This window comes from Balaenoptera borealis (assembly GCF_965194805.1).
Source record: "Balaenoptera borealis genome assembly, chromosome: 7".
Lineage (NCBI taxonomy): Eukaryota > Metazoa > Chordata > Mammalia > Artiodactyla > Balaenopteridae > Balaenoptera > Balaenoptera borealis.
Genome location: NC_138864.1, coordinates 82,126,477 through 82,151,579, shown reverse-complemented (window position 1 = coordinate 82,151,579; position 25,103 = coordinate 82,126,477). Strand labels below are relative to the sequence as shown.

Here is a 25,103-nt window from a genome sequence, read left to right as displayed (position 1 = left end):
GGATCCTTAGAACATTAAGAACACCATCGACTGTCCCTCTCTCCATTTATTTCATGTTAGTTCCTTACTCACAAATATTAACTAGCTGTTTCTCAACAAATCAATCCGGAAGTTTTCATCATCTCTCCCACGACTAGAGAATCTCATCTTGAAAATAATTCAAGAACATACAGGTTTGAAAGTTAGCACGGGATTAAGTTAATTGTCACGTGAAAGAGCAGGAAGTTAAAATTAACCGCTGTTAACATTAACTGAAATAATAGGTGAAAGACTGTAGCTGCTTTTGGGGATCATCATCTATTACTTTAAAAACCGACAGTATATTCTTAATAATAAATGCAATAGTACAACTCTTCCTACTCAGCATGACACACCAAAGGGTTTTCCAGGCATTTACAATTCACCAGTTAACACCCAAAAAGTCACCCCCACTCCCACTGTCACTTCACTTCGACCTTTTATGAAAAGACAACCGTTTTGAGCCATTTAAGAAGAGAAAGAGAGAGAATCCTCGTGGAAAATAATACACAGCTGTGATAATATCATGTTTTTTTAAAATACCATAATATAGTTTTACTTTTAATAATAAAAGATAAAAAAGGGGCGTCTGTGAATAATTAGAGATTGCAGTCTGAAGCCAGTTACAGTCACTGCAATTGATAATAAACTGAAAACCCCTTGAGAGCAGGTAAATGCTTTGCAACCCTGACCCCCTTGCTCTCACATTACTTAACTACCCTGCGGTTCTTGCATTACATCACCATTCAAGCGATTGGTTCCTGCATTTTAACTCTCTCCCTGTCTCCTCCGATTAGGATCGACACCGCAGCAAAGAAACTTCGCCCGAGTTTGCTTTCTCGCTTCGCTTTTTTATTTGTGGCCCCTTATGCTCCAATCCCTCGGGCTCGCGCTGCTTTTTTGTGTGTGTGTGCCCAACCCAGCCTCGGTTCAACTCATTCAGGTCGCTGTACTAGAACAAAAACTCTGATCCAAGTGAAAAGAAATGCCTCTTCGGGACCAGAAGAGGAGCGGAGGGGCTGGGGAAAGAGGAGAAGGAAGAAGAGGAGAAACAAAGACGGGCAGAAAGGGGAGAAGGGGGAGAGACAGAGGAGGAGGAGGACGACGAAGACTCAAGAAAAGAAGGCGGTAGGGGCCAAAAAAAAAAAAAAATCTATAAAATCGGAAAAAAGAAAATAAAATTAAAAACAAACCTCATGGACATCACTGAGGCTGAATTCCCTCCTGAGGTGCAGAACATGAGAGCTCTGGAATGAGTGTGTGTAGAATTTGAGCCAAGGCTTAACTAGCCTGAGTGAGTCACATCCTTCCCACTTGATTCCAGGCCAAGCGATGATGTAATGTGCTGGCCCTTCTCTTGCGCCCAGCTCTGGCTCTCTCCCTCCGGCTTGCTCGCTCTCTTTCTCCTGGGCTCGCCCTCCTCCCCCTTCTCCTTTTTAGCTCAGTGCTGGTGAAGTCACCATTTAAATCTGGCAGAACTGAAGCAAAAACTTCAATGTAACCAAAACAGCCCCAGGCCGAGTTCCAGACTCAGGGAGCCTTAGTGGTGCAATTGCCCTTAGAAACGAGTAAACAGAGCCGGGAAACAGTACCGCCTGGGGATGGCCCAGCAGCTGCCTGGGACTCAGAGGGGGACCCCGAGTTCTACGGGCAGGGGTCCACTGGTTCCAATTTTCTTTTTTTTTTTTTTTAAATGCTGGTTAAAAAAAAAAGAAAAAAGTCCCTGAATTTGGTGAAAGGGAAATAACAGTGGAGACATAGGCAGAGGTGGAGATGAAGAGGTGGAAGAGCAGGTTGGAAGGATAAGCAGGAAAAACCAAGACAGGTCACCAGCTTAGGCTTTCTTCAGAACCAGGTGACACGTTTCCATGACCCACAGCCCTTTTTTTCCTGGAGCTGGATGGGATTTTCTGTTGCTCAGTGCCAACCACCAGCCCTCCAGAGATCTGTCGCATCTGACCTCCCTGTCAGCAAGGGCAAACCCACTCTGGGCCAAACACTCGCCCACGTGTGGAGCCATCCCGAAGGGGGATTCACAGTTCCTGCTCCCTTGGCCCACACTGCTGGTCGCTTTTATGTGCAGAAGGGAAAAGGACCCTCGTTGCAAAACACAGACCTTGTCTTCCTGAGATTAGCACTCCACTCTCAGGTGAGTCCCTCGAAGAAGAGGGAGTTAGAATTCGTTCACCCTCAAAATGAAGACAAGCTATGGGTCCCCCCACTGGCTGGGGGGGAATTGGTATGGGTGGGGCCGTCTGGGAGTTTTAAAGGATACCGGGAGAACAGCGTGTGTCTCTTTTTTAATTACAGAGCGAGGAAAAACAGCCTGGGGTGGTTGTGTGGGGGAGTCAAACATTATCCTTCACCAATGACAGTGAAGCCCTTTTAATTACGCAATTCTACCCCTCACTTCACACCTCTCCTGCTCAGGCTTTCCCTAGAACCATCCAGACACTTGGCCGCTTTGTTAGCACAGCTTTTTAACTCTTTCTTCTCTCCGTTTTCTCGTCCCCTCACCCTTAATGTCTCCTTCAGAAAAAAAAGAAAAAGTAATTTTAAAAAATGGGAAGTTCGCTAGAATTTTTTTTTAATGCCACAAAAGCAGAAGAAAGGCATGGGGTTGCAACTTATTTTTTTTTCAAAAATACTCATAGCTTTGGCCCGAGTCTATCTATTGCCTCTCGTCGCTTTTTGTGATCAGTGAGTTGACCAGGTGATACAAATGTTGGTCTCTTCTCATGTGGCCAAGCAGAAAAGATCCCAAATTCTAAGCTCTGCTTTCAGAGAAATCTCTTAGCTCTTAAAGATATCTGCTGCCAGGGGACAGGGGTGTTCATCTGAGTCCCTTGGAATTTCAATCAGAGCTTTAGGGACTATCACCAAACTCAGAGTGAAGAGTTAAAAAGCAAGGTTTGCCCGACAGTCTCCCGACCCTGGAGGCTGGGGTGGGGAAGAGCTTTCTCCAGCAGTCTGCCCTGGAGCATGAAATCCCCAATTGACGCTGATGCCACAGTTGCTCCAGTGACACCTTTATCAAGGCAGGCAGCTCTGAATTAGAGGTGATCAGCCGTAATTACAGCTGGCGCCACTGAAGCCTGTGGCCTGACAGCGGCAAATGTGGTTGTTATAAAGTTTGGTCCACCATGTCAGTGGCCTGTATAACTCACTTACGTCTGACTCGCCAAGCAGCTATTGATTTTTCTTCTGATGCAGGGAATAAATAAAACAAAATCTCCAATCGCTTCTACCAGCCTTTCCACTTCAAGGCAGGATGATAAGATTTTATATAAATGACTTTCTCCTTTTTATAAGAGCCATCGACCATGTTGGTTAATATAAAGCTGAGGATTTTCACTTTTCCTTCTCCACTCCCTACAACTTGCCTTACTTTTCATATTTAAATGTTATTATTTTAGACATATCAAAATGGATACGTGGTGCCGGTTTCCAAATTGACATCTTCCTGTAACCACAAGGAGAAAATGCTCTCTACTGGATTTTTCTTAGACCCTGTCCCAGGGACTGGGTTAAGCTGCTAGATGGTGCTTTTTGTTTTTTCTTTTTTTTTCACTGAAGTAAGTAAAAAGGACCCTATGCTGTAGGTAAAGATTATATAAAGGTACCTTTCTTGTGCCTTCCTTGGAAAGTAACAAAGGAGATGGCAGTTTTGGCCAAAGCCAGGCACAGACCTCTCATGAGACACACCAGCATCTTTGCTTCTGCCGGGAGGAGGAAGAGGCCAAAGGTTCCAAGGCAGTGAGGGTGCCTCTGATCAGGGGGTGATGTGACCAATGGGTTCAGTGCTTCTAGCCAAACTCCGAGGGCCCTGTACCTGATGACGGTGAGATGATGATGCCACTGGGCCAACAATGTGCAGGACACACTGACACTCTAATAAAACTTCTTTGGAGCGCTGGCCGGAGTCAGAATCAATTTCAGAGTTCAAAGGGGTCTGAGTATTTACATTTGCACTCGCCTTCCGAACGTAAGTACCCTCCCCTTCCCCGCCATTCCAAATCAGGCATTCTCACTGGCTGATGGGCTTCTCCCCACCTGAAAAGAAAGCCTGCTTTCCTATTTCCCTTCCTGTGAGCAGCTAATGACAGAGAATATCCTGTTCCCAAAAGGAAATTCCCCTCCGACTCAAGAGCTTCCTTTTTCACCCATTTGGCCCTCCCGTCGCCTCTCCCCGCTAGCCCCCTCCATGTTCTAGTTGCTCTTCTGAAGAAGGGGGGCTTTGAGAATCAGGGTTTTAAGATGCTGTAATTCCAGCGGGAGCCTTCTTAGAAGTAGCCCCTGGCCAACAGGCTAGGCCTCCAGATTAGCTGGCTTGCTCAGAAATGCTTACGACACCCTCCTTTCAGAACGTGTCCTCCTTGGGGAGAGGGTGGTGGGTACCGCGCAGCTGTTCGGTGTAACTCACATACTCGCAGCTCCTGATGAAATGTTCGGCTCCGAAGAAGTGAAAACCTCTGAGATCTGAGCTCAGAGTTCAGAACAGATTTGGACTATCTCCAAAACAACCCACTAGAAAAGCACAACTTGGACTGCAGGACTGAAGGGCACAATAGCCAACTAAAGTAAATTCTGTGTGCCTGGGTGAATTTCTTAGCTCCAACACATTACGGAAACACACAGCAAATATAAGAAATGATAACGATCCTTCCTAGACAGAGCTGATTTTTTTTTTTTTCTTTTAAGTCTGAATTTATTTTCCTCAAGGAAAAGCATATCGTCTTCTTTCAGACATTGTTTTTAAAATTTAACCCACGATTCCTACAGTCCCAGTGGAATTTGAGGGGCCAGATAATTTCAGAGTTAAATAAGCTCTAATGACTATCACATGTACCCAGCCATAAACCTAGTATTAAAAATTATTCAGAAAAAAAGTGGCATCTCTTCCTTTTTTAATTTATAATAACCATCCAGGTGGTTTTCTAAGGCCTCCTTTGCAAATTGCTTCCAGCGAACCTTCCGGTCACAGACCACTGCATACCCACATGGTGTCATTCAGCGTTCCCTTCAACTTGGGTGTCCCGTGTTTTCACAGTGGACAGAGGCTGAGGGGCTGCCTAGGTCAACCTGTGCAGCATGCTTCCTAAACTGTGTGCAAGCAGCATTTGCTGGTTTGGATAGTTGGGTCTGCTAGCGTCAGCTCCTGGCACTCCCAGGGAGAAAGCAAGAGAGTGGTCAGTCACTGGTTACTTCTGTCTTGTACCTACTGTAATTCCTACATCCCAGCTCTGGTTCCAAGTACCCTCAGGCAACTTGCTGGCCTTCCTTGTGTCCAAACCTATTTTTGATATTCTGAAGCGGCGATGTTGAATGTGACAGACAAAGGAATGAATTTCTAATGATGGAGGCATCGGGAAGCCTTAGGGGGTAGGTATTGGGAGGTTATGAGAGACCTTCGATGAGCCCTAAAATATTATCATCAATTCTGCCTACTCACAGTGTATTTTTCCCCCTAACTTCTCCATCGGTAAAATGTGAATGTCGTTGTATCACTCGAACGCATCACAGTATCTGAAAAGCAGTTGACGCTCAATGAATATTTGTTGGATAAATGAATGAGTGAATGAATGAATAAACTCCTCGGTTCAGGCATTACCTTTTCCATGAACACCTTGCTGGACTACCAGGCTGGGGTAGGAGTATCCCTTTCTCTGGGCTCCTGGGGCATCCTGGATCAGATTCTACCGCAGCAATAAGCCACTTATGGAAAGTACCCATTCCATGCCTGTCTTCCTTGGGAGTTGTTAGCTTCTTCAGGGCAGAGAATGGGCTGATCCATCTTAGTTCCCCTAGCACTTAGCAAGCACCTGACTCACCTACAGTAGGTCTTCAAGAAATGTGACTGAACTGAGTGATGGCAGCACAGGCTGCTCAGTCTTCCCTGAATATGTTCCCTCCTAAAAGTCCTTTTCCCCTTTTCCATTCTTACACCTCTTCTGTGGCTTCCTTAATATCTGGAGCTTCTAGAATACCTGGAATAATAATAATAATAAATCCTAGAAAATGTATTGGTTGGCCTTGTCCGTCCCTGCACTATGTCATTTCTCCTCTGGGGGCCTTAGATTCCTCTTGCTTCCCTGTCCCAAAATCCACATGGCAGCGATGCCAGTATGAGCACCCTGAGGTTTTTATTATCAGAGCAGCTGACATTAGACTATTTCCACCAATTTCTTATATAAAGCATCCAGGGGAATTGAAACTCTAGATGAGAGGAACTGGCATTCTCCTATTGGTTGGGGTGCTTCTCATATGGTTGCCGGGGCACCCTAAGGAAAGGGAAATTGCCACTGAGACTTACTCATCCCTAAAGAATGGTGGCGTCAGTTCTTTTTTTTTTTTCTTCTTTCTTTTTTTCCTGTTTTATTGTTTTACTGAGAAGTAACTGACATACATCACTGTATAAGTTTAAGACAGCGTGAGGGTCTAATTTACACATATTGTAAAGTGCTTGTGTGGTGTCTGTTCTAACCAGCAGTTCCTACAACTCAAGGTTAGGACTACAGGAAGAACACAATGAAAATGGTGGAGGACAGGAGGTGCAAACATCTGTGGGTAGAATTATATACAGCAGCAGAGGCTAATGGTGTTGCCAGAGTGCACTGAATTCATGTTCTGGTCTTGAGCGGAGCCAGGACATGGCTGAACAGGACCGTCTGGGGAACAATCCTGCTCTGCTCAGGAGAGGTGGGCGCCTGATGGCGTGGGAGAAAGAGGTCTCTACCACAGGCTCAGTAGATAACCTTGGTTAGGAGAGGTTATCTACCAAAGTCCCATTGTCCCTGTAGGCAAAGCGTGGTGACTGGCCTCCTCTAGGGTGAAGCAAATGGGATGCCTAGGGTGCAAAATTTAAGGAGGCATGCACTCCTGGGGGCATTCAAGGGCAGGGCAGCAATTGCACAACCTTGAGAGTGGGTGCCCCACTTGCCTCCTTGGTCCAGGCCCTGGGTGGTGAAGACTTACTGCTCTCTGTGTACTTCATGAGCACCAGCAGGACTAGGAAAATGATTTCAGGAGAGGCTCTGGGTCTACCCGGCCAGCTGGGGAGAAGTGGGTGATGCCTGCAACGGACTGGACTTTTCCTTGGAAGCATCACTTCCATCAATCTTTCCTGCTTCTCAATTCCATGTCTTTTAGCTTGCCATTCTATTTTCCCCACTATAATTGTTGCTTGTGTGAAACATCAAAGTTACGGCCTTGTCTATCCTCTCTGTTAAAATTTGCAGAAATTGATATTTTTCCTTGTTTTGTAGCTATTGTATGTCTCATTGCCACATATATATATATATATATATACACATATGTAGACATTCATATATATGAACATACATATATACACATATATTTACATATACGTACAATAGCTGACTATATGTATGTATGTATGTCTATATATGTGTGTATGTGGACATATATATGTCACCATTAGCCAACAATTATTCGGCACATATTTTGTGCTGTGCATCGTGCTAGGTGTCCCACAGACGTTAATTCTTTTCATCTTTTCTGTAACACCATGAAGTAGGCACTTTCATTATCCCCATTTTATGGATGAAGAAGCTGACTCAGGGGATTTAGTAACTTGCCTGAATGCCACAGTGGAGCTGAGACTTGACCTAAAGTTGTCTGATGCCAAAATCAGGGATGTGACCATGACACCTCAGTATTTCGTATCAGAGCACTCACACCTTCCATAACCCAGATGTTCCCGGTGACCTGGGCTAACCTGTGTGTCCTGAAGCAAGCAATGGTCTGGGTCCCAGCCATCAGAATGGGAAATGTGTGTCTTACGAGCTTCATGATTTTGATCAGAGAGATTTTCCAAAGGAGGAGAAATTCCAAAGTTGAGGCAGAGAAAAAATAAAAACTTTTTAAGACATAACATCAAAAAGTAAGAAATGGAATTCCCCTCTCTCAGGTGACGGGATGATGCTGCCTGCCTCATACCCCTCACCTGGTCTTCACCACCTCCTCATCACACCCTGAAATCTCATCAGGGCCCACATCCTGAGCCAACACTGCAAAGTTCATACCTACAGCTCTCCTAGAGCCCTCACGCTGCTGGTTTCCGAGGCTCCTTCTTTCTTGCTGGGTCTCCTCATTTCACGGGGAGGAAAACATGTGCCTACCGGAACCTGACCATCATTTGCTGAGAATTCCTATCTGGAGTGCTACCCCTCTGCATAATTTTAATTAAAACACTGGGTGTCTTCTTTGTAAATAGTGACCCCCAAATACTTTGCAGTTGCACAAAAAGGCTTTCTGAAAAAGATGACTTAACTTGTTTGGATAATAGCCCTGAAAGTATACTCTATTAGCTGTTTTCATTGTTAAACATTTTAAAATGAAAAAAAAAATTGCAAAAGTAAGAATGAATTTGAAGAGGTTTTGAGGGTCCTAGAAATAAAAAGGAAGGCTTAAACTTGGAAATTGTATTTGTGGTTGTTTTTCTTTTCACAGAGATTCCAGCTATAGGTTCTGTGTGTATTTAATAACTGACCTCCCCTTACTCTGAGGAGAGAAGTTCACCAGCACTGATTTATTCAGAGGGCTCTGAGAGAAGAATGAGCCCTCCAACACTTTTCCCTGGAGGGGATGAGAGGAATTTTTTTTTTAACCCCAAACATGAAGCTCTTGGGTCTTCCAAATGAAATTATCTATGTTTTTATTAACAGAACCCCTGAGTTAAAAAGTTGGTTTTGATAAGAGAGAATAAATGAAAGAGAAAACTGCTGACATAATATTTTGGTTTCCAAACCCACTTCCACATTCTACTTTCCCTCTCAGGCTTGTACATGACTCTGGTGTCTGTATTTACACCAGAAATCCCAGATAGAAAGGTGCAGTTAATCCTGCCTTATGCTGAAATTCAGATCTAGACCTTTAAGACAACAATCACAGTGACACTTTCATATGCATGGCTATGTGTTCCTGTCTTTCTAGACATGTAGCACTGTACGATGCATAAATAACTTAGTCTTGTCCTCTCCATTCCTCTGAGAGAGAAAGTAGATGTTATGATGTCCAAGGGGTCTTTAGGTTTGGAGGTAAAAGATCCTAAATTTCTCATTCTCCATAAGCTTTAGAATTCCTCTGTCATTAATAGAAATAGGGAAGAATGAGAGATTCAAGCACCATCTGGGCCAATCTGAGTTCCCAATGTTCCCACCCAAACTGGAAAGCATGCTTTTAAGTTGGTGTTGGAGCATGCTTTTAAGTTGGTGTTGGAACATGCTTTTCGGGAGCAACGATCCTCCTTGAGAATCTCATAAAAACTGGGAACCCTCCTTTTAACCATGGACCCCAGGTTAAAAATCCCCAAGAAAAAAGCATGCTCTCTTTGTATTAAACTTAAGCTATGCCCCTTTACGGGGAAAGAAAAGCAGGCATGCACAGATGAATCTCAATGCTTTGAAGGCTAACCCCCAGCCAGGTACTGTAACCAACCAGCAGACCGGGGTGTTTTTCTAGTTCAGTGGTTTTCAGATTTGGTGTACCTGAGACCAGATTAAAATGCAGATTCCCAGGTGCTGCCTCAAAGATTCCAACAGCCAAGGTGGGGCCTAAGTATATGTATTTTTAAGCAAACTCCCCAGATTTTGATGCGACTGATCCATAGACCACACTTGAAGAAGACTGAATTCTATGTGGTCATCCTTGGTCCCTGAAATATTACAAGCAAATAAACTAACTAAATAAAAGAAAACAAATAGAAATACCTGTGTATTTTCCCTGCTGTTCAGGCTCTAAAGGAGCTGTGATTTTCTTTCACCTTTTTTTTTTAAGGTAAAAAGCAGAATAATCTACCCTTAAATGATCAAGTCTTTAAAAACCAGCTTTCCCAAAACAGGATGCCTAAAAAGGATGGAAACAAAACATATGTGTTCACAGTAACATAACGCCATCTAAACAGTCTATGGAATTATGGTCTCCAGGACCCCCCGATAAGATTAGGGTTTCCTGACCTGTGGCTGGTGTAGCAAGGCATTTCTCTCCTATGTTTACTATCAATGCTTCCAGATGTTTACTTTGCAATATTCCCAGTCTCCTAATGACAATCGCAGGGAGGGTACCTTAGGGAGGGGAAGGAAATATTAGTGGTAACTGATGAGTGTATTGCATGGTGCCAGCCCATCACAACTTTGGCATAACTTGGTTATCTTCTAGAACTTTAACTGAACATCCAACAGTGGTCCTGGTTCGGTATACAACAGAATGCTACAGATTTCTGCACAGGGTCCCCTTCTCTGGGGTTCTTTTCTTTCTCCAAAGGATCTTATCAAAGTTTTTCAGAAGTCTTTTATTTTTAACCTCATAAAGTGCCAGTCCATCCACAGACCCAAAAACAAGAGTGACCGATAAAGGGGAATGAGGATTATGACCTGTGAGTCATCAAGGGCTGCATCTACTGCTAAGTGGGAATTAAGCGTCTGAATTACAATGACGGTCCTTGTAATTTCTTTTGGACCAACTCTGTCATATTAATACGGTCACAGCACCATTGAAACAGCTATTGAAATAGACATCACATACCCGAGCAGGGGACAGACAAAAGGAAAAACCTTGGGAGGTGCCAAATGTCTGGGAAATAATGCTGCAACAGAGGTAGCAATGCTCTAAGAGATGAGGGGCAGTGAACATCAAAAATAATGATGGCTATGCCAAAAGCAAAGAGGTCTCTCAAGCATTTCTTTGGTCACTTGCTACCCTTCTAGTCAGGGGCCATCCTGCCCCTTTCATTCTGACACTTGTTTAAGCTTTTTACATCCATTTACTCAGAGGAGCTTCCTGTTGACAAAAGAGGAAGGCTTCCAAGATTTGGGGAATGAAGAGATATTGATCGTTATTAATGACTCTAATCTTTGAATGAAATAGTTTGGGAGTAGCCATCTTCTTTAAAGTTCTGGATACTTTCAGAAATGAATACTCTATAATTGCCAGCAAACTGCACTTTCCATTTGGTGAAAAAAAATCCTTCTTGTTGATTTCTCATAGTCCAACCCAGAGTCTTCCCTGTCTCAAATCTGAGATGCCTTTGTGTGTGAGAGCGCATGTGCACCTTATTTCAAACTGAAACAGTATCCTCGATGCAAGGTTGCATAGGGTAGCACAATTTTGCAAGGTTAGATGGTTTTGAGCCTGGAAGGCCCCATAACTCAGTCTGGGGCAGCTTCATTTTAATTTGTCAAAAGTTTCTGTTATTTTAACAAAGGCTATTTGGTGTTACCTGATATCTCTTGGCCTGGCCAAACCTCAGCAAAATTGAGATCCTTTTGTTTCTCTCTCGTCTCCTCTTTCAATATCTCTGTCTACATTTCTTGATGCTCTTTTGTTCTTAACTGGTTTCAAGTCATCTCACAAAAGATTTTAGCTGATAAAGGCAAATCTGTGGCATAGTATATACTGAGAACTCAAGGAAATGCAAAGCCATAAGGTCTTACGATGGTATTGGAGGCACCAGTACAGAAAATGGGAGGGAAGTGTATCAGTAGAAGGACGCTGCTGAGTCTTAGGTTCTAGGTTTCAGAGAAACAGCAGAAAGCAAAACCAACAAGGTCTCAGACTTCAGGGAGACAGCATTCTAATGGATGGAAAGAGCCGATAAACTAGTAAACAAACAAATAAATAATTACAGATAGTGAGAACTCCTACAAAGTAAATAAAACCTGGTGATGAGATGGGATACTGGGTGTGGTGAAGTCTTTCAGATAAAGTGTTCAGGGAAGTCTGCTCCAAAGAGATGACATTTTACCTGAGAATCAAATAAGGACATACAGAGGTGTAGGTATAGATATAGGAGAGAAAGTGTGCAGAGAGAACAAACTGGATTGATGTGCTAAGACGGGAAAGGACTGTATGTGTTCCCTGCGGGGAAAGAAAGAAGGCCACCAGGGAAAGAGAAGGAGAGGGGAGAGAACCTGGGAGAGGTAGGTAGGGGTCTTGCAGACCACAGCAAAAAGTTTCTATTTTATTTTAAGGCAGAGAGAAGCCAGTGGTAAGTCTACAGAAGGGACTGCCATAATCTAATTTGTATTTTTAAGAAGTTGCATTAATTGCTGTATGGAAAATGGACCGTCAGAGGGTAAGAATTCAAGTTTGGGGAACGGTTGAGAGATTTCGCAATAGTCTGGAGGAGTGGCGATGGGGACTTGCACTAGACTGGTAGCAGAAAATGTGGGTGAGAAGACCGCAGAGCCAGGAGAGACCGAGGTGAAGCCGGCAGCACCTGAGTGGCCACAGGAGCAAGGAAGAGGAGGCAAGGAGGACGCCACATTTTTGACCCGATCAAGTGGGTAAACGCTGTTGCTATTGACCTTGATGACCTTGATGAAGAAGACTGGTATTGCAGATGACTTGGGGAGGGGGGAGACTTTTGCTCTGGACAAGTTAAATCTGAGATGTCTAGTGACATACAGATGGAAAAATCAGGAAGGCAGAGGGGTAGGAACATCTGAGCTCAGCAGGGCAGTTAGGGCTGAAGACATCCATTGGGCATCAATTCCAATGGATTATCTTGAAAACCACAGACTGGGTAAGTCTCAGAACTGAGTCATGCAGGCTTCTCTTACAGAAAGAGGAAGGCAGAGGAGGATCAGTTAGTGAGGTAGGAGAAAAATCCAGGAAGGAGGCAGGGGAGAGTCCTGAAGTCAGTATAAGTACAATAGTCACTTCAGATGACCAAGGAGTACAAATTTACTGAGAATCATCTATCCAGTCCCTCCTGTAGCTGTGCTCTGCCTAGGAAAAGATGAAAAGGCAACAGAGTCAGCTGACTGAGGGAATCAGCTTCCTTTGTCCTATCACCTTCCTGCAAGCACTCTACCCCTTCTCCCCAGGCTTGTAAACATCAAGAAAGAAATTACTGTAATGCAGAGAATTTGAAGATTTTATTTGCCAGCAACAAAAGATAAGGAGCTTTAAAAAAATTCTACATGGGGCCAAAGCTTTTAGATACCCTCTGCCTGGGTACTTTCCCCTTTACAATTCACTGTTCTTGAATGAGTTAAAACATGGCTCTAACACTCAGATAAATATGTGTAGTTTTTATTAGCAAGAGATAAACTTCCTGTCAACAGAGGCTTCTGCTTTACCCATTACCATTTTTGAGATTTAGCAGAAATGATAAAATTGAAATTATCCATGAGCTTTAGATGGGGAACTTCTCTGGTCTCAAAAGCTAGGGAACAAGATTAAAAAGAAAATCCTAAAACATGTTTTTAAACAACAAACTTTACTGTATGTGATTTTAAAACCTCTAAGACATTTCTCACTTGGAGATGGTCCCAGGGTGGTTTGGGAATGTGGGCTGCCCAACAGGTTGTGAGAGGCTGCTTTCCAGCAGATGTTTTCTAAAGAAAACAAATATCCTGGGACACGTTTTAAAATGGGGAGGCCCTTTGGAATGTGTGATACTATTCATTCTATTAGACCTGGAGGCCCTGGATTTTTTAAAAAATGGAGAGACTTGAGAAATTTACCACCCCAAATTTCAAAAACCAAATAATACATCTTAAAATTGGAAAGTTAAATTGTGGATGTTTTTATGAAAATCCTTATGTTGTTCCAGGTAAATCCAAATTTTCCTAAACAGTAGTGGCATTGGCTTTAAATAAATCTGTCCCTCCTCTGCAGATGGCCTATATCGACTCAGAACGGGCAATGGAGGGGAAGGATGGGGGTGGGTGGGTATTGGGGTGCAGGAAGCCAAGGTAACTGTGAGTCTAAGTGCTACAATGTTTAAATGTGGGAGAAAAGCAGGAAAATATCCTAAAATTTTCAAAGTATTGTTAACACCACCTCATAAGGTGTTAGACCATGAAGATTCTAAAGACCAACTTTCCTCATTTTGCAGGTGAGAAAAGTGAAGTACAGAAAAGGGTCATTAGCTCAAAATCACCCCAGGCCCCTGTGCCTATTTCAGAGCTCTTTCTACTACACCCTGGGCGAGAGGCCTGGTATCTCCGTGTTGTGGAGAGACAGTCTCATTGGGTGATCTTCCTTAATTCGTTCTTGGCTTTGGGCTCTTGCGAGGGGAGGCTGTGCTCTGAACAAGATGTCAGCCGAGGGGCACTGGAAATGGCCCACTGATTCAACAGCTGGGGCCCAGGGCATTTCCCCTTAACTGAGTCAAGACGGACAGTCTCTGTCAATCAGAATTTGTCAGGGCCTATTTCATAGCGCATTATTAAATGCCCTGATGTTTTTGTAACCAAATAAATGCATTATGAACAGGACACTTTTCCTGCAGTTCTGTACAACATCCTGGCTCTGTTCTTAGAAGTGGATGAAAAGCAATAGGGACTATGGCCACAATCATGCCAATTTATATGTTACAAAGCAACTGTTACCTCATTTAATCATCCTAGAACTTTTCCCAAGGAGAAAGCTGAGGTCGGAAAGGTGTAAGGACTAGACCAAGAGCACAGTCACTAACTAGATCCCAGGTCTTCTGACCTCTAAGTGCGGTGTTTTTTCCATAATATAATTTTTCTGGAAAACTATTAATTTTTCGTAATATAATTCCATAATATAACTTGTCTGGCCTCCTGGATGTGTGTTTTTTAATTTTGAAAAGTGATTTTTGTATTTGGTTAGCTGGGGTGGTCGGAACTCTTGTTTTTTCCCATTCCTTATGTTTTTTTAATTTTAATTGTGGTAAAACAGACATAACATAAAATTTACCATTTTAACCTTTTTTAAATGTACACTTCAGTGGCATGAGGTACATGGTTGAACTTTGGAGGTAGAAAAGAATAGGGAAGTGTAATAATAATTATCATAAACATGAAAACTTATCAGTAAATCCTTACTACATGCCAAGCAATGTGCTAAAAGCTAATCTGCAATTTCTCACTAAATAAACGCAAACCTTGCTTCAATTCTCATCCCTCTTTTACAGATGAAGAAACAAAAGTTCAGAGAGGTTAAGTAACTTGCCCAAGATCACACAGCTAGCACGTGGCAGAGTCAAGTCCCAAACCCAGGCACTTGACTGATGTATTCCCACTCTAATCCACCACACCTTGTTGCTTTTCCTTTGGGGCCGCTGTTAAACAAAACAAAGAAGGACTGAAAGGCTCAATTCTTCTTTCTTGGCTTCATTATCTGGTTTGAACCCTCACATGTAGACTGGCAACTGAGTAACCCAAGTGTTACCAGAATTTAAGAAGAAGTATTGGAGACAGGGAAGAAGACCAAAAGTCTCTTGCTTGTCTCCTGACAATCTGCAAAATTAGGATTGCTCTCTTCTAGTTGAAGCTAGCAACATCTAAGGTACCCAAACTATGCTTATGCTAAAGCTAATTGTAAGACAGCCTCAGTTTTTTGAGAAGAGATCATGGAAAGCAGGAAACATATTTCTAAATAGGAAGTGTCTGTATTCATTTTGCAATAAATGTCACTAAATAACTCAAGCAATCTAGTACACACTTTGGGATAAGAGATTGTTGTAGGAAATGTAATTATAACTTCATCAACAAAGCAGGTTGCTATAGACTGATGGAAAACATACATGCACACCATATAAATATGCACACACCTGTATATCTCTATATTAGCAAACTTCTGTTGTCTTGACTTGTATTGATCTGTCCTCTCATGCTTTTGAGATGGCACATGGGAAATAGGCAGAATTAAAAACAAACTTTGGACAATTACCTCATATAAGCTACTCTGGATACAAGTATTCGTGGATGAAATATGTTTATATTATGTTTGGATAAACGGTCAGCTTCTCTTAATCTGCATTAACGACTATAAAAATATTTCCAATGACAGAAACACGGTAGCCCCTAGAATCCCAAACTCAGGTACATGGTCTTAATGGAGAGGTACACTTAAAATCACCTATTAAAAGGCAGTGAACTCAAATAAGCCTTTTTCAAATTCTGTGCTAACTGGTCTTGAAAACGTTTTACTTTCTATCACATGCAGCAAGAATATTCAGAGTGACATCAAGGGAAGGGGATGGCGGGACAACTGGTACAGAAAGCAAGAAAAGAAGCCCCTGGGAGCTGGGAGTCCATGGTGATCTGATGCCTGAGTCCCCAGAGCCGCCCTTGGCTTCCAGCTGAGAGGTACATCCTTATGGCGGGCACAGGAAGAAGCAGACCCCAGGAGCAGGTGAAATTACAGAAACAAAGATTCTTGACACAGGAAACAGACTTCCAGAGCTTACAGCAAAATAACAAATGCTTTACTTCTGTTCTAGGAGCCACAACAAAACCGTCCCCTGATGGCCCAGATGTGAGGGTCCTGTGTTGGAGATAAAGTCCCATAGTGTTTTATTGTTGTTTCTTTTTATTTTGAAATAATTTCCAATTTTCAGAAGCGTCACAAAGATAATACAGAGCCTTTCCGTACATTCTTCATGGAGCTTTCCCTAATATTCACATCTTATTTAACCCTGACACATTTATCAAAACTAAGAAACTAACACTGGTTTGATACTATTAACTACAGACTTCATCACTTTTTTCACTAATTTTTCTTCTTTTCCAGGATGCCGTCATAATGGGGCTTTCATAATTTTATTTCCTTGCTCAAAAACAAGCTTTCAATTGTTAATTGAAGTAAACTGTTCTTCAGTTATTTGGTTGCATCCTATATTTTTAGAATCATCTGCCACTATTCACCAGCATATATTCTATAAGGTTTGGTTAGAGCCAAACTGGACATGTTTGCTTTCTCTCAACAGTCTCTCCTGATCTTTCCTACATCCACAACTTTGCTCACACTGTTCCTTCTGCTTGAAACATTTTCCAGGACTCATGGTTCTATCCCTTCTTTAAGGCTCAAATCACGTGCTTTCTACTTCAAGAAAGCATTCCTGGTGCCTCAAGTCAGACGTGTTCTTTCTGGCCTAAGGATCTCTGGTGGGTGGAATTGGTGCATTTCTTGTGCTACACACTGGGAAGGGTCCCACCAAACGGGACATCAGAGCAGAGCAGGGTGGAAGGGCAAGGCCTGGGCAGCTGAGGTCAGTAAGAAAGGAGACCCTGACCCCTGGAAGAGGGAGGTAACAGGAGTCCCTGGATGTAAGTATTGCTGTGAATTTGGGAAAAAAACTTCACACGCTCACCCACTGGTAAAACCCAATGCCTTCGAATGCTTGAGGCATACCAATAGAATGTGGTTCCAATATAGACTGAAATCATATCATAAAAATAATATAAAAAGAGCAAGTTATTTCCTACATTCCATTACTCTAACTGGAATAAAGCCTGTTTTCACCCAAACTCTGTTTAGAGGAAAACCTAACTCTTTGTAAACATTTTTGTTCCAATTTTTGCATTTAGTCCTTTCCTTATGGTATTACAGATTGTAATAAGTAATTCTTTCTTTTGTAGCCATGCTTTAGGGGAAAACATATAAGTATCACTGACTATAGCAATTGTTTCATACCTCTATAATTCTACAATCAGATTTGCATAATTACAATAGAATTTTGTATAGTAACAATATATAATAAACATGATTACTAAAAAATAAATAAAGTTTGACACATCCAGAGATGTTTTCAAAACCCAGAAAATGGAAAGGAATGTATGACGTGACCCCTCATATTGGAATGCAGAATGTTGATTTTTTTCTGCAAATGAAAAGATGTGATATGCTTTTTATTAGTTTTCTTATATATCTTTTAGCATTAAGTTAGCAAAGAAATTTAATAAAAATTGAACAGTATAAAGTGAGATCACGCATTAGACCTAGGAAGGGAAACTTCATGAATTTTCTTTACATACCCTCACAATGAATTCTGAAACAAATAGAGTTTAATAAAGATTAAAATATGGTATAACCTGACTGTAGAGCATTTTATGAAAAAGTTTGATTTTTTTATGTGACTATGCAATATTCAAGGCTGGGGAAATTATGCAAGAAGATATATAATTAACTTAAATGTGACTAAAAGGCAGACATGCAGTTTTTGAACCTTTAATTATCTTATTCACTGTAACTTCTTCTTTTTAAAGGCAAAGCAAAAGTTTAGAAAAATCTATTAATAATAATTGAATATTTACCACTTGTAGCTTTTTAAAAGTCTAACACATCCTTCAAATAAAAGTATAAACATGGACTAATTTCAACTCCATTGAACAGATATTTGTTTTTGTTTCCTGGGCTTTGTCATCTTAGGGAGACAGGCTGGATGTGACTTCAAAAACAACTGTATAGAAAAATGTTTATTTTATTTGCAAACTTAGAAATATTTTGCAAGTTTACAAATAAACAGAACAAATTCTTCTCCTATGTAGCACTGAGAAGGTTTTTTTAAACTTTCATCTTTTTTCTTTTCTTTCTTTATTATTTATTATATCATCCAATGGGATTTACTTAGAAAATGATTCCTATCCCAAAGAAAATATTTAGGCAGATTTATTCATATCCTTGGTTTAATGTGGATAGAAGCAGCCTAAGCATATTTCATTGAAGAAAGGAAATATTGCCACAGTTCCTCTTACATATTAACAAGTGCTTTATACTCCAAAAAGGTCAAAACATTCTATATCTTTAAGAATTTAAACATCCTCAAAACAGCAGCTTCTAGACAGGAACACAGTAGTATTTTAACTGCCAATAACGAAGCTTGATGGTAGTTTCAAGCAACTAGAAGGGCAGGGAAAGTGCTTACAAGAACACACACTAAGGACTAGTATCCTTGATGGCTCTGGCTGGCGTTGCAGTGGTCACCCTGGGACTGATCAGGTCCACCCAGTGACAGCATACATCTGAGAACTTTTAGATGGGGCTGTGCAAATCATCTGGGTTTGTCTAGAATGGATCTTTTAGGGGCAAGTCAGAACTTTCTACAAGATCCCAAGATCATCAATCCTTGTTTCACTCTCCACATCAAAGGAGATCGCCAAATCTTGCTGCTGGTGACCCACTCGATCTAAGCAAAATTGATGGCAACCAGGCCCCAGTATACAGTCAAATAATTAGGGGCATCCTTGTGAGTTTCTTGAAATGGGATCTGGCCTGCGATGGATCACTTCTCTCAACCTTCTGCCGCTCCCTTCCTTTTCCTCCTCCCTTTCTCTGGGCCACTCCCACACTGCCTTTTACTTTAAATTACAAAAAAAATGTTTTAAAGCAAAAAAAGAGGCTTTGGACCCGATTCTCGAAAAAGCTGCACCCGCATATGTAAAGGACCTGTTAATGCCAGGAAAGGAAAGTGATTTGGGACTGACTCAAGGCAGGGAACTACCCAGTGAATCATCGCTGACAGGGTTTCTTTGGAGGTCTCCAGGGTTTCTTTGGAGGTCTCCCATAAGAACCCCGACCTAGCCTAGCCCTGTTCAGTTTACGAGAGCTTAGCTGAAGGTGGTATGGCTGCCAGCCACATTACTCATTGGGGATATTGAGTCATACACGTTTAGAAAGGGTGGGCACAGAACATGAAATATCCCTAAGGTGTTTTGCAGCTGGAATGATGCTGAGCCACAGAATGATGGAGCTCAACTTCTAATTCTGGGTCTAAAGTGCACGCCTAATCTTCATCTCACTCGTTTCTTGTTTATGACCTAAACTTTTGGCAAACTGCCCCTTGTAACAGTGTTCACACATTTCCAAATAAGAATGTTTACTATTTTTTGAGAGGTGGAAATGGAAAAAGAGAGCACAAAGTACATTTCCTTAGACAGTTCAGACCATTTGATCCATCCTGGGTGGAATGCCCTTTACTTGGGATTTTGTATATGTTTAAGCTGTAAGAAACATTTTTTGTTCTTCCTTGTGCTTTAGACTTGCCTCTTAATTCTACTTGGGTAAGTTAACCTCAGAAGTTAGATCATGTCCACAGTAACGTGCATGAAATTCTATCACATACCTCTGTCTTGCTCTCCTTTCAGGTTGAATGCAATCTTTGAATACTGGCTTCGCAAGGAGAGGAATAAATCTATCTTTTCTTTCAACCACTGTTTGCTGAGACTTTATCGGTTCAAGCCATCCCCCCACCATATCCTTCCCAAATTCCTCTTTCTTATCAAAAGAAAAAAAATTGATAGCGCTTGCTTGTCTGTTTTTTCCCTCTACCTTCTTTATAAAGTTCCTAAATACATTCTTTCAAGTTTCATTTAAACTGGGGCATTTGGTAAGTTGATAGTTACAGCTTGCTCCCAGCTGTGGGAAAACTAACATTAAAAAATAACCAAAAAATAAAAATAACCAGCTCAGAAAAATGGCCCATGCACAACATCTTTGAGTTTTTATGTTTTATTAGCAATTTGGACTCATTACTGTTTGGGGGAGGAAGGAAGGAAGGAAGGTAGATGTTTCTGCAAGCTGTTTCTTTAATGTATTAAGCAGAGTTTTCCAATCAGGTTTAACGCAACCCTGCCCGGTCCTTTCAGATGGGCTACAGGAGATCCCGGAAACGTTGAGCATTGGCTCCCGTTCTCCTCCACCCCCCAACCCCCAACCTATACCTTTCACTCCTCCCCTATTTCGCATCACTGAAATTAATTATCCCAGAGCAGAGGTCAAACTGGGTATTTCATGAAGCTTCCATAGAAAAATGAGGTAACCTCCTTATCTCAACCCAATATGCTCTCTGATCTTTCCTAGCTTTTGTCTTCTTCATAGTCTTTTGGGCAACAGCAAGATTACCACTTACAGCTACCGCAGTGTCACTGTGGTTTTGAATTATGACGGCCAGAAAGAGCTGGGTAATATTTAATAGCTTGAGATCACAGACTTTCCTGACACCATACTTAGCCAGGTCTGTCTTTCTTTCACAACTCTCATTATTTGTACATGTTCTGTGACTTCTGGGGAGAATATACTATTTCTAAAACTCTCTTCTCCTTTCCTTCTTGCTCTTCCACTATTAATCACCTCCACCTCCCTACCCGAAAAAAGCTGCCCATTTTGCTATGGAAAAACATTAATGTGGACGAAAAGAGTTCTGTTTCTAATCTTTTATGCCTTTTGGTGAATCTTTGGGATATAAAAACAAACTGCACGCTGAAATAGCCTCTGTGGCAAGCCTCAGGAAAATCACCAATTATCACATTTGAGAAAATGTTAAATATACAGGCTTCGTGTCTTCCAACTCAGTTGCTACTCTTTGCCTAGGAACACAGGAAGGAGAACGATGGAAAAATGGCAGGCACAAGAGGAATCAGAAGAATGAAATAGGAAAAAATCATTTATTTAAACCCTTACCTTCAGAGGAAGGAAGGAAGGAAGGGAGGGAGGGAGGGAGGGAGGGAGGAAAAAAGGAGGTGGGGAGGAAAGAAAAAAGCGACTTATAACATTTTTCTCTTTCCATAGACAAAACTATTTTTAAAGTTCTATAAGGAATTGAAACTGGAAAAGATTTGGAATCTGAAATATCAAATTGTACTCGAAGGGCTGAATTAGCTCAATGCTCCTTGATTTGACACATAGCTGGAAGACAAGAATGTTAATTCCACCTCCATCAACAAGATGACTGGTTCAGCTTGTTTTTCATGACAAGGCTGAGAGCTCTCCAGTGGAAAGATATTAGAAAGTAAGTAAGCAGAAAAGTCCTGTAGGATGGGTTTCTAGGGCCGCACAGCTCTTAACTGAGGGCCTGGGACCAGCAGCTGCAGCATCGCCCGGGAACTTGTTAGAAATGCAAATTCTGGGCCCCAGTCCAGACCCACACAGCAGAATCTCTGAGGGTGAGGCCTAGGAATCTGAGTAATTGCCTTCCAGGTTAATTTTTCTGTGGACTGTTTGAGAGGCACTGTAAACATCCTTCCCCCCAAAGATTTTAGCCTGCACTTGGGAAGGAAGAGTCATGATCAATCCCTCGTTTGATAAAATAGTAGGAGTACTAAAGCACAGGAAAGAATACATGACAAGGTGTAGAAGAACACATTTCTCCAAGGGGGAGGAGGGGAGGGAGAGGGATGGCCTGGGAGTTTGTGGTTAGTAGACGCAAACTATTACATTTAGAATGGATAAAAACAAGGTCCTAATGTATAGCACAGGGAACTATATCGAATCTCCTGGGGTAAACTACAGTGGAAAAGAATATAAAAAAAGAATGTATATATGTGTATAACTGAGTCACTTTGCTGTACAGCAGAAATTAGCACAACACTGTAAATCAACTATACTTCAATTTAAAAAAGGGAAAAAAAGAACACATTTCTTATGAGCAAAGGAGAGAGGAGGGTAGAAAAAATGAGCACACACACATACACAAATAGGGAAGATGAGAATCATTAAATTCCTAGAAGAAAAATAAATACCAGAAATATATGGGGAGAGAAATCAAATCACCATATGAGAACAGGCTTTCAGTCTCTGATACCTTGGTCTAGAAACCAGAGATTGTTCCAACTGGAAAATATAAATATGGAATCTTAAACCAGAGATTTATGGTCCCATCTTGCCTTAGGGACTCCTTGAGGCTTCACACAGCAGGGGGGAGATATTCCTCCAGGTGATATCCTATCCACATATTGACACACATAAGAAGTGGATTTTACTAACAGAGGAAACTGTGATCTTTCAACTATACTGATGCCCTCACATATATCTTCCTCCATAGCAATGAGTATTAACTAGTAAACCTGATACTGAAACCAAATGGGCAGACAATTGTTAACTCATAAACCAAAGGCTCTCTCATCCCTTCATTATCCTCCTTGAGAGAAACAGAGACAGAGCTTGTCCAGGGCTGAAGGCTCTGGAGAAGCTTCCTCACACATCTCACAGCATATTCATGGGTCAGCTCATTAGGGCTGGGGCGTGTGTGTGTGTGTGTGTGTGTGTGTGTGTGTGTGTGTGTTGCATGTATATATGTGTGTGGAGGGGGCAAGTGCTTATATCAAACTTCAGAGAGAGATGACAAGTCAGCTTTATGGTTTGGCCCCCAAAGACTTGCTGTGGGGAGCAAAAATCAACAACCCTGCGCCGTGCAGGTTTTAGCGGGCCAAGTTTAACCACCATTTCCTGCCGAGGCCAGCACGAGAGTGCGCTTACCCACATCGTGTTTGGAACGCCTCTCGGTGGTGGTGTAAAATCCTGAGCTGCGATGAAGCCACAATGGTGAAGTCACCCACCACTGGAGCTTTGTAGGTACTCAGGGGGTCTCTGTTTCATAAAAGTCCAAGCCCCTGGAATATCATCTTGGGTTTTCTTCTCACATTTTTAATCAAGGTTAGTGGCCGATCAGAGCCATAAGGCAGCCTTTTTAACTCCCTAGATCATCAGAGGAACGACCAGACTTTTCTTCTGCTTGCTTCCTTTAGTTTCCTCATCATGATGTGACTATGTTCTCTAGGTGATCAGGAGGACTGTGCAGCCAGCTGAAAGAGCAGCTTATTTTCCTGCTGTTCACTAGGGGGTTCACTAACTCATCACCATGTTGTCCCGGGGGGTTGGCATGCACAGACCTAATGTGAAATGCATTCATAGGAAATGGATCCAAACAAAGAACTGTGTTTCCCTGTGACATGATGTTTCTGCCCAAGTACAGCAGGTCAGTTTCCTTCACAGCTGGCATGTTTGCCTGTTATGACAGGAAAAGCAGTGGTCATTTATAAATTTTACATTTCTCTGCAACTTTCATATTAAATCCTCATTATCCTCCCCTTAAAAATAATGTAATTGGTTCTCAAACTTTCTGCAAATGCAAGAGAAGGGTAGTGACCCAAGCAGGATCCCCCCCTGCCCCCGATAAGGACAGGTGAATGAGTGTGCCTTAAAGCCAGAAGAATCAGAATGAACTTGAAAAAAATCAATCAACTGTGGCTTACTTAAGAGAGAAGTAAAATTCAGAAAGTACCAGAGCTTTAATGAATTCTGCGACTGTTTCAATAAAGACAGGGAGTTTTATTTATGAAGTTTAGTCTCTCTAAACCTAGCAAGTAATTTATGCTGACAGATATGCAAACAGCCAGATAAGGAGTTGAGAAAACTTTTCTTTCATGCAGATAGGGGGAGAAGCAGTTTCTAATGACATGGAGACTGGGTTCCATGGAAGTTAGGGGGAGAGGGGTGGGGAAAAGAGAGAATATTTAGAGGAAAATCTTTATTCCCATCCAGTATATTAATTTAAGAAACATTAAGCGTCTAGCAAAAGTGATATATTTAAGTCATAAACAAGTATGATGCAATAAATGCTATGGGAGCACAGTATGATGTGTCAGGAGAAAGACCACTGGGAATGGGGGTTGAGGAAATGAAGCATTTAAAGAAGGCTCTACTGAGGAGGCAACAACATCTGAACTGGGGTTTGGAAGCCAGGGAGAACAATTCTAGAAGCAGGAGTCGATAAGATCCTTGAAGAAAGGGCCATGTTTTCATCTTCCACACTCGACTCCACCCCTCCAACTAAGTTCAGCCTATAGCGAAAGCTCAGTTGATACTAGGTGAATGGGTGTTGAAAGGCATTCAGACAGAGAATATAGCACTGAAGAGGACAATGTGACATTTTTCCCTCTGTTCTGATCATATCTTCTAGAAAATCCTCAAATTTTCTGATCCAATAATGGTACCCTCTGTCTTTTTGCAGTATTATTATAGTGTGTGTATATATATATATATATATATATATATATATATATATAAAACTATATATATATTTCTTTTTTTTCTTATTTCAAGGAGAGGTAGGTATATGCACTTGGTTTGCCATCTTGAACCACTGTATTTGTATTCCATTTTTGTTTTTTAAACTCATCACTTATTAGAGATACCAAATCATACTGAAATTTAGCGTGATTTAATCCAATTCGTACTGAAATAGATTTTCTTGCATGTGTAAATTAGGAAGCAGCTTAACAGCTAAAAATAATTGTAAAATGTGTTGTCACAAAACGATGTGTATAACTTCGTTTCCAGTTCCTTCTGCCAAAGGATACCATGAGGATTAATAATAAAATGTTGGTCAAAGGCTTTGGGCTCTTTGTACGCAAGGCATATCTGGCTACAGGACAGTGTCACGGCCTACTGAAAGAATAAAAAACTGCTGAAATGGGTTTAGGAAGAGTGTGCAGCTGATACCTTAAACTTCCTCTCTAGTGAAAAAAAAGTGCCTTGTTGCCTCTTTTGGAGCCTGGGTTGCCCTCCTTTGCTTAAAATATCTGACA

The 25,103-nt window shown here is 41.7% G+C and overlaps 1 protein-coding gene and 1 long non-coding RNA gene across 11 annotated transcripts in view; one reads left to right on the top strand and one right to left on the bottom strand.

Moving 5' to 3' along the window:
- Window positions 1-25,103, bottom strand: part of CREB5 (cAMP responsive element binding protein 5) — a 409,001-nt gene that overhangs the window by 138,207 nt on the left and 245,691 nt on the right. The window contains exon 1 of one of the 10 annotated variants that reach the window (XM_082397956.1): window positions 1,212-9,223. The exons of the other annotated variants lie outside the window; for them this stretch is intronic. Coding sequence (XP_082254082.1) covers window positions 1,212-1,258 — 47 coding nt within the window. The 5' untranslated portion in view covers window positions 1,259-9,223. Of the gene's footprint in view, window positions 1-1,211; window positions 9,224-25,103 lie in introns of those variants that run through there. 10 annotated transcript variants of the gene reach the window in all.
- Window positions 9,241-25,103, top strand: part of LOC309631552 — a 34,909-nt gene continuing 19,046 nt past the window's right edge. The window contains exon 1 of the long non-coding RNA XR_014246351.1: window positions 9,241-25,103. This exon is cut by the window's right edge and continues 12,259 nt beyond it. This is a non-coding gene — a long non-coding RNA (uncharacterized lncRNA).